This window comes from Corvus brachyrhynchos, unplaced genomic scaffold (assembly GCF_000691975.1).
Source record: "Corvus brachyrhynchos isolate BGI_N302 unplaced genomic scaffold, ASM69197v1 scaffold158, whole genome shotgun sequence".
In the NCBI taxonomy this organism is placed as follows: domain Eukaryota; kingdom Metazoa; phylum Chordata; class Aves; order Passeriformes; family Corvidae; genus Corvus; species Corvus brachyrhynchos.
The window spans coordinates 303,822-313,069 of record NW_008239756.1 but is presented as its reverse complement, the minus strand read 5'-3'; the positions used below and the strand labels follow the sequence as shown (position 1 = coordinate 313,069).

General features: G+C 52.8%; 1 protein-coding gene across 2 annotated transcripts in view; it reads right to left on the bottom strand.

Annotated features, from left to right (window-relative positions):
• Positions 1-2,766: 2,766 nt before the first annotated feature.
• ATCAY (ATCAY, caytaxin) overlaps positions 2,767-9,248 on the bottom strand; it is an 8,939-nt gene continuing 2,457 nt past the window's right edge. Inside the window, exons 2-12 of one of the 2 annotated variants that reach the window (XM_017742532.1) lie at positions 7,536-7,600; positions 6,974-7,195; positions 6,519-6,704; positions 5,903-6,005; positions 5,292-5,423; positions 4,725-4,811; positions 4,140-4,238; positions 3,865-3,900; positions 3,697-3,732; positions 3,289-3,321; positions 2,767-3,001 (exon numbers count right to left, since the gene is read on the bottom strand). In XM_017742532.1, coding sequence (XP_017598021.1) covers positions 2,992-3,001; positions 3,289-3,321; positions 3,697-3,732; positions 3,865-3,900; positions 4,140-4,238; positions 4,725-4,811; positions 5,292-5,423; positions 5,903-6,005; positions 6,519-6,704; positions 6,974-7,195; positions 7,536-7,600 — 1,009 coding nt within the window. In that variant the 3' untranslated portion in view covers positions 2,767-2,991. Of the gene's footprint in view, positions 3,002-3,288; positions 3,325-3,696; positions 3,733-3,864; positions 3,901-4,139; positions 4,239-4,724; positions 4,812-5,291; positions 5,424-5,902; positions 6,006-6,518; positions 6,705-6,973; positions 7,196-7,535; positions 7,601-9,248 lie in introns of both variants that reach the window. The other variant, XM_008639967.2, reaches the window with a different exon arrangement.

Genomic DNA, 9,248 nt, shown 5'->3' with positions numbered 1-9,248 from the left:
TGCAATCAACGCCTAAAAGCACTGGTTGAAATAAGTTAATGAGAATGAATTTTTTTTTTCTTTGCTGCTATAAAATGCACTTTTGACACTTATCATTTCTCCTCGATGGGGCTGCAGGTTCTTCTCTGCGTTGAAAAGACATAAAAGCATTATCCAGGCATCCATCCATCCATCCAGGCATCCATCCATCCATCCATCCATCCAGGAACATAAACTTTATACACTCATAAAACTCCGTGAAAAATTAAAATCTCATGCACACCACTTGGAGTGCTCCATCAGAAAGTGCACTTTTTGAAACAAACAAAAAAATAATAATAATAATTGGTTCCAAGAAGTTAAAAATTTACTTTTGTGTGGAAACAATTGCCCGCCTTCTTCTCGTGAAGGGAACTTGGGGATCTGTCCTTTTCCCAGCTGAAATTCCCTTGCTCTGAAGGAATTACTTGGAAAAATGTGAAGTTTCATTGTCAGATCTGCTCATTCTGTATTTTTTTTTTTCTGGAAATGCAGACAGAGTGTTTCTGTTCTGAAACAACCAAAAAGCACATTCTGGTGTGGAGACTGCTGAGGGCCCAGAGCCCCCACGAGAAAGGTGATTGGGATTCCTTATCCCCCACGTCTGTGTTTTCCATGACAGCAGTATTTTCTATGAGGTTGTGAATGTTTTCTGATGCACAAAAGCTTTCTGGAGTTGGATTTTTGACCCATCATCCCATGTTTTATCCACTTTATTCGTTATAGAATTGCAAATTCCCTTGCAGTGCCCAGCTTGGGTCACGTTCTCAGTGGAAAGCTGATGATTTTTCTCTAAATCCATAAAAACAATCTCCAAAGGAAAAAAAAGGAAAATCTACTTTCAGTATTCTCAGGGAATTCACAGACTGTGGGACCACGAGGAGCTTTGTGATTGTTTATAGGCAGAACTAAAATCGATTTAATCAGCAAAGTCCTTCCTTCGCCTCTGCGGGCTGCTCAGTCCCTCTGGCAGCCCGAGTGTGAGGGATCCCCAGCTCTGCACTGGAAATTTGGGAATTCCTGGCTGCTGCTTCTGTCTCCAGACACAAAGCTGGGAGCTCAGGGTGGCGGGGAGGCGTCACCTGGAACAAATCTGATCTCCAGAAACACCTGGAGGGGCTGCTCTTCCCCTGCAGCACAGAATTCCTTGTAGAATCCCAGGATTGGGTTGGAAGGACCTTAAATCCCATCCAGTGCCACCCCTGCCATGGGCAGGGACCTTCTGCTGTCCCAGGCTGCTCCAAGCCTCGTCCAACCTGGCCTTGGAATATTTTGCCAATAACCGGTTTATGATGAGCTTGTTTGGTGCTTTGTTTTTGACGTGCCAGTGAGGTGAAAAGTGGAATTTTTTTCCATCTTCCACCTCTGGGTTGGTGCTGTGGGTGCAGTGCTCTGCTTTCCATGCAAAGGTGCGGGCAGGAAATCCATCCATGGCTGCAGTGTGTGAGGAGAACGCCTCAAATGAGGATGAAGGTTAAAAAGTACATTTGGTGCTTCCTTGGAGCATCTGGGGAAAGAAGGATCTCCTCCAGAGTGGTTTATTCACTGAAAGGAAGGAAAAAGCAGCTTTGTGTGTCCAGAGGAGCCATCCCCACCTTCAGGAAAAATCCTGCTTTGCCAGAATTCTCCTTGAAGGGGTGACATAGGCAGGGAATTCTTCATCTGCAGGTGTCTGTGAGGGGCTTTACCTGGTTATGGAATCCTGGAATGGTTTGGAGGGACCAGTGCCACCCCCTGCCATGGCAGGGACACCTCCCACTGTCCCAGGCTGCTCCAAGCCCCAGTGTCCAACCTGGCCTTGGGCACTGCCAGGGGCAGCCACAGCTTCTCTGGGCACCCTGAGGCCTTGCAAGCTGGCTCTGGTGAAATCGGGATTTTCCAAAGAATTTTGGCCAGACAGTTGTTCCTGGATTTCTTTCTTCCCCTATTTGCTCACAGAATCCTCATGAGTCCGAAATCCGAATTCCAGGAGTCAGTGTCACACCTGCATCTCTCAGCTCCAGAACCCAGCCCTGCAGCCTCCACGGGGATATTCCAGGCAGGCATGCTGCTGGCTGATTTTTTTTTTTCTGAGGGAAACTTCCAACACTTTAGCAGCTCGTAGGAGGTACCAGCAGTGAGTGATTGTCCAGTGTCGTGACATCGAGACAAAGACAAGACATGGAAAACTTCCCTGTCCGTAAGGCTCCTTCTAAACCCAGCCCCTTTGGTGTGTGTGCGTGGAGGAGAAGATTCTGTGGAGGCTGCCATTCCATGTGGGACTCCTTCAGAGTGCCTCACGCACCGGGAGGGGACAAATCAGGAACAAACCACAGGATTTCCTCACGGGAACGAGTTAACGAGGAGCCGGCGATGACGGAAGCGAGGCGGCCGCGGCTGCAGCGGTGCCGAGGCCGTGGGCACTTGGTACCTCCAGGAAGAAACACACACTGGCTGTAAAAAGGAGGGAAAGGCTCTTTCCGTTGCCTGTAGTCGTTACTCCCTGGGGTGGCAGCTTCTGGGATGTCCTGGAGGAACCTGGGGGAGCAGCTCAAAGTAAAAGGGCTCCACGCTGGCCAGCAGCGAGTGAAGGGTTTATAATTTAAACCAAAAATAAATTCTCTGTCTGGGCTGGGGATTCATGGACTGGAGGATGCTCTTGACTTACTACGAGGATACACAGTGAGTATTTGCGCTGTGCCAATGCTCTCCACAGACCATTCCCGAAACACGCCGGAACCTGTCCGGAAAAGTGCCGCTCTTGCTTCGTTTCGTGGGGCTTTTTTGTTTCTTTGCTCATCATTCTTTTTTTTTAAAAGGAAAATGTTTCCCAAAAGGTTGAAGGATTTTGCATCTTGGAGACAGAGGAGGCAGGCTCCGGGATTTGCAGGACTTGGAATAAGGTGGTGGCAAGGTCTTGTACCCAAAGGTCGTTGAGGTGGGTGACTGCCAGGCTGCTCGTTCTCCTACTCCGGTCATCCGTGCTGCTTCCACTCAGGACATGCTGGGCAGGAACAGAGACACAGCAGTGATTTTCAGGAAGCCAACTGAGGTAAAAAATGCCATTATTGCCACTAGATCAACAAAAAGATGAGTGAATTTGGGTGAAATCGTTCACAGAAGTGTGCTGGGGACACAGACAGTGCCAGTCATGGCTTTCATGGGCTGAGGGGACAATGCCTGCTGGGTGACACCGGGCTGGGGGATCCTGGGCCTAACCCAGGCTTGGCTTTCCTGTTCATGGATCACGAATGCCATGGAATCTGTCACAGACACACAAAGAACTCAAACCTGGTTTCCTGATCCTCTGCTGGGGGCACGGGCCTGCTGAGAAGAGAAGCGGCACAAAATAAGCGAATCTCCACCACAAACCAATCCCCCCTCCTGCCCTGAGCTCCTGTTTATTTCTTGGAACAATCCAGCCTCAGCCAGTGGATCTTTCCCTGCTGCCCCTCAGAGTCAGACAGAGTAAGAGGAGAGGCTGTATCACTCTGATCAGGGCCAAAACCAGGCCAGATTATGCTGGTGAAGGATTTTGTTTTCCAAACCCCTCCAGAATTTTCCTATCCTACAGTTCCAGCCTTTACCAGCTCCAGAACACTCTGGGAATGTCCTGTTGGATCCCAGGGGTGCTACCAAGACATGGGGTTGTTCTCATCCCCAAAGACTGTCCAAAGGAAGGATAAATGAAAGAGTTACCTTTCCCTCTCAGTCATGTCTTGTTTCTCCTCTGCCCTGTAAACACAAATCCCGTTGGAAATCCATTCCCCAGTGGGAAGGAGGGAGACTCCAGTGCCTTCCTGGGGTAATGGGCTGGCCTTGGAGAGGAGCCACTCTCCATCCCATCCCTCCCCAAATTAATCTTACCTTTCTTTTCTGGCCTTGATCCTCTCTTCTTCATATCTGCAACAGAGAGGAAACGTTCTTTGAGTGCTGCTCTTCGCTTTGAGTCACATTTAGTGTTTGCTCTGAGGGGGACAGAAGCTCCAAGCTGCCGCAGTCTGAGGCTCTTCCTTGGGTAAAACCAGGCTTGCCCCAGGCTCTGCCTTCCCAGTGCATGGATTTTGACTCAGCCCCTGGCAGGATGTCCGCGCTGCCCCTCCCCAGAGCCACCTGTGCCCCAGGGTGCCGCTGACACTCACTGGAGGACGCAGTCTGGGATCTGCACGTGCTCCATGGGGATGAGTTGCTCCAGTTCCTCCAGGCTGTGGACGTACTGGATCTTATTGATAAACTTCACACTGGCAGAGAGAGAGAGAGAGAGAAGCAGTGTCACCCCTGTGGCTCCTAAAAACACCTCTGGAGGTGTCACTGGAAGCATCAGAGAGATGCAGCACAAATGGCAGCTTTGCCTTGGTCACCACCCCCAGTTAAGGGTGAGCTTAAAATCTGATTTGTGGGATTAAACCCCAGGGAGCGTCTGGAGCTGTGCCAGAGGATTTGGGATGGAAAAGGGAAAACCTCAGGGAAAGGTTTTTCCCCAGAGGGTGCTGGGCACTGCCCAGGCTCCCCAGGGAATGGGCACATTCCCAACCCTGCCAGAGCTCCAGGAGCGTTTGGACCCCACTCCCAGGGATGCCCAGGGTGGGATTGTTGGGGTGTCTGTGCACGGCCTGGGGCTGGACTGGATGATCCCTGTGGATCCCTTCCAGCTCAGGATATTCCAGGACTCTGTGATTCCAAACTTCCACTCCAAAGCCCGCTGAGTTTGGGGCTGTTCTGCTCACCTGATGAAGGGTCTGGATATGGCCAGCACGGTCCGGATGAACCACGAGGGGTGCACGATGATCAGGGCCTTGAGGTTCTTCCGCAGCCTGGGGAGAAGTCAAGGGACAGAGCGTCACATTCCAAGGACATTTCCCAAACTCCCCTGTCCTGTGCTGGGCTCTAGCAGGTGTTTTGGTGCTGCCCACCCTCTGGTGTGCCCACACAAAATCCCTCAGGAAGCTCATCCAGACACAGCAGGCTGTGGGAGCGCTGCTCTGCTTGGCTCTCTGGAAATGTCTTTATAAACCAATTGCTGACAAAATATTCCAAGGCCAGGTCGGACGGGGCTTGGAGCAACCTGGGATAGTGGAAGGTGTCCCTGCCCATGGCAGGGGGGTGGAATGAGAGGATTGTTGAGGTCCCTCCCAACCCAAACCATTCTGGCACCTGCTCAGTCTAAGAAATACGGGACTGGGGCAGACTCATTCCTGTTGAAGAACAGGAGTTGTGCATCTGATTTTCCTTTGAATTCTAGGATGGGAAAAGGCCTGGGAAGGATGAAGAGGCCCCACCATCAGCATTCTCACCTTCTGTCAATCATCTGGTAGCATTTCTTCAGCCAGCCCAGGCCTGGCATCCTCCTGCGGGGCGTGGCCCCGTTCAGGTACACGATCATGTAGTCCTCGGCCACCAGCAGCTCCAGGCTGCTGATCACGTACCTGGCGGGGGGCGACCAAAAGGGACCAAAATGAGACTCAAAAAACATCCTTTAGATTTCTTAAGTGCTTGTGTGTCACCCTGAAACACCTCCAGCCCCTTTCTTTGCAGGTCTCGGAAGAGGTTTGGTCTCCCGGGGTGTCCCTCAGGGATCACCAGCTCTGATGGACACCCCAGCTCCATTCCCTGCCTGGCAGCAGCACCTCCCAGCTGGGGAGCGTCCCAGCCACACTCCAGCCTGGATGTGAGTCCATCCCTGGCATAATTAACCGGAATGTTTGAATGGTTGGGCTTGTTGGGCTCGGAGCTGGGGCCAGTGTTCCACCAGCGACACTCGCTCCAGTCTGCAGCTGCACACTGGCACTGCTGGGCTTGGATCCCGACCATTCCCAGCTGGGATTCCCAGTGCCATGAACACAGGGAAACTGTTGTAGCGTTTCCCTCATGCTCCTGTCCCTCCCGGAGCTCTCTGGGCACTCACAGGAAGAGGTTCTCCATGATGTAGTGATAATCAGCCAGGTTGCTGTCTGGGAGGTAGCAGGCAGCAAAGACGATGATGGCGTTGAGACCTTCTCCATAGTACCCTGCCAAAGAAACACAGGTGACGCTTTCCAGGGAAAGGTGTCAGAGCTGAGGGGAAAACAGCAGTGAAATTTGGCCCTGGGCTGGTTTTTGTGTCTCTGCTCAGCTCCAGGTGAGCGTTTGGCCCCCTTCAGACCTGTTTCATGATGAGATTTCCCTCTTGTTTTGGCTATAATGCAGATTTGGGGATGAGGGAAGGAATTTGGGGGTTTCAAAGCTGGGTTGCTCTTTGGTTTTGCTTGGATTTTGGAAATAGCTCTGACTGTGGATGTGTGGGCCCTGGAGCAGCTCAGGGACTGGTGTAGTCCCTCCAGACGTTAATTCAAACCTCACTACAATCACTAAATATTTTTAGCACTTTTGTGCTTCTCTGCCACACAGAGGTACCAAACAAACTGGTTTGTTCCCCCTAAACAGATTTTTCCCCTAAACACCACCCTTGGCACCCCCTCCAGCCTGACACAGAGGGACCCAAAGCAGTGCAGGGGGCCGGGCTGTGGCCTCCCCACGCTCACCTCCGTGTGTCACCACCCTCATGTAGGGTTTGATCATCTGGAGGTCGATCCGGTGCTCCTGCTCGCCGATGATGACGGTTCTCCAGAGCCGGCCGTTGGTGGCACTGCCATCCTCTGTCCCCCCGTCCCCAAACAGGTCTGCGCTGTCCCCGGGCATGTTCTTGGCTGTGGCCACGGGGGTGTCATCTGGGAAAGGGACAAAGAGTTCTGCCTTGAAGGGAATGTGGGAAGAGCTTTGGTAACCCTGGGGATGATGCTCTGACCGCGTTTCACCTCCAGCCGTGATCTGTGCAAATTTATGGGTTTTAGTCTTGCTCCGTTGCCCAAATACGATAGAAATAACCTCAGAATCTCCCTCCGCTTATCAGTCCTCAGCTGCTGTGTCAAAAATCTTTAAAATGAGGCTAAAAACCACCCCAACCCCTGCAAACGTTCACCCAGAACCAGCCTTTTACCTTCCCATTCCAATTCGTTCCCATTCCCCAGGAATTCGAGGGAATCTGTCTCATCAGGAGTTTCGATATCATCCACGTTAATGTCCAGGTCATCTGGTGTGTCCAGGAAGTCGTCAGAGAGGATGGAGCCCTCACTCTGGTCCAGGGAAATGTTGATTTCAGGTGCAACGAGTGTCTTCCGCTTCCGATGTGCCCCGTTAAAGTTTAAAGTGTTGGGGGGAGCTGGAGTTAAAAGGAAAACAACTGACAGGGCATCCTGGGCCTGGGTCCGCAGTGCAAGACATCATCCTAGATATTCCATGATGGAATATGGATATGGAACTCTCAGGGTGGTGGATCAGGGACTGGGAGGCACTGGGATGGAAGTGCCCACACTCCTGGGATCCCAGTTTCCTCCCCCAGCTTCTCGGGAAAGATGAACAAATCCAAATCCCTGCTGGTTTCCTCTCCCACATAAGAATTTTTTTTTGTGGAGAATCCAAGGCTTTCTCCCCGCCTGCAAGCTGCCATCCCCTTGGCCTCAGCTTCCTTTGGGCTCTGGGGAAGGCAGGTTGGTACTTACAGGACGTGGTCTCGTCTTCCGTGGGGCTGCCCAGCGACTCCATCCCCGTCTCTTCTGGGAGAGGCCTGCAGGACACGAGGGAAAACCACAGGAGAGAGCAGGGGATGTTTAGGAGAAAGTCATTCCAAGAGAGTGGAGACAGCAGGGAAAAAGCCCAGCCCCATGTGTGCTCTGCCCTGTCTCTTTTCCCAGAGCTCATCCTGAGGGATTCCAGGATCTGTGCTTCCCTCCTGGAAATCCCCACTAACCTCCGAACTATCCCTGCATTTAGCCAGGGGATGAAAAATCCAGCCAAGGGAACAAATCCTGACCCCAGACGACCTTGGCAGAATTCCCTTTCTCCATATTATCCACATTTTCCCTCCGCAGGAATTCTGAGGGGCAGTGCCAGGCTCTGGGGCTCCTCATTTGGGCACCAGGGAACCCCTCTGTGCTCGGTGCTCTATCCCCATTCCCTGATGATGCTCTGGGATGGCCACAATCCGCAGGGAGGGATGCTTTGATCCCAATCCATCACAGCTTTACCCAAAGGCCTGCCACAACCACCTTTCCTGGGAAGCAGCTGCTCCTTGGTGCTGCAGGGCAGGACCAAACCCCACGTGTGACCTCGAATGGTCACCTCAGCCCCCACTGGGTAACTCCCAGCCCCTGCTGAGGTTTGGAAGGGATTCATTCCATGCTAAAATCCAGGCATCAGCACTCCAACCCCTCTCTTGGAGCCAGAGGCCAGCCCACCACTCCTTTCCTGGGACTTGCAGCCTCTCGTGCTCAGCTCCTGCACCCTCCTGGTTCAAATCACGGCCCCTTCAGCTGGAGGCATCAATGGATTTAAAGGTTTTCCTTGCTAAAATTAATCCACAGGGTGTGGCTGTCACCCTTTGGAAGCTGCTGGAGTTGCTCCTGACCCACACTGGGGTGGGTGAAGTAGGAATCTGGCTCTGGACTGCGGCGAGGAACCTTTGCTGTGGCTGAGCCTCACTCTCCACTGCCCGCCCTGGGCATTCCCAGATGCTTTTCCCCTTAACTGGAGCTGGGATTCATCTTGGCCCTGGAATTGTGTGGGTTTGACACTTCCTGCCCAAACCCCGCCAACTCTCCAAGTTCACGTTGTCAAATCTCTGTTTAAGACACCTCCTTCCAGGGAAGAGCTCATTCCTCCAGCTGTGGAATCCTGCTGCTGGGACAGCCCCGGGATGGAACAGGGAGAAATCCGGGAGTCTGAAGGATGAGGATGGGCCTGTGCGGAGGTCGCTGTCCAGCAGCCTGATGGCCCAGCGACACAGGAAGGGAGGTGACAACGGGGACAGGATCCAGCCCTGCTCCTCTTCCTGCTGCCGTGGCACCGGGGCCACCAGCCAAATTAAAGCCTATAAATATGTAGATCAAGGGATAATCCTCTGCTGCTGGCCGTTGTATATTTATGAGAGCTGAGGGCCTGATCAAAGGCACCCGGACCCCGGGGGCTGCCCGGACACTCCGGAGCAGTCGGAAAAATCCCTCTGTCCCCTCCAGCTCCTCCCGCTCCTGTCCCCAGCGAGGCCTGGCTGTTGTTTATCCGGCCGGAGCCTGGCACGGTTTGGTGACACAGCAGCAAAATGGGGAGCGGAGGGGGGGCAGCTGCTGCCGAGTACGTGCTGCACCCGCAGCTGCTCCCTCATCCCGGGATTCATCTAAGGACCGCATCCACCCGCCAGAGATGAAGGAAAAGCCTTC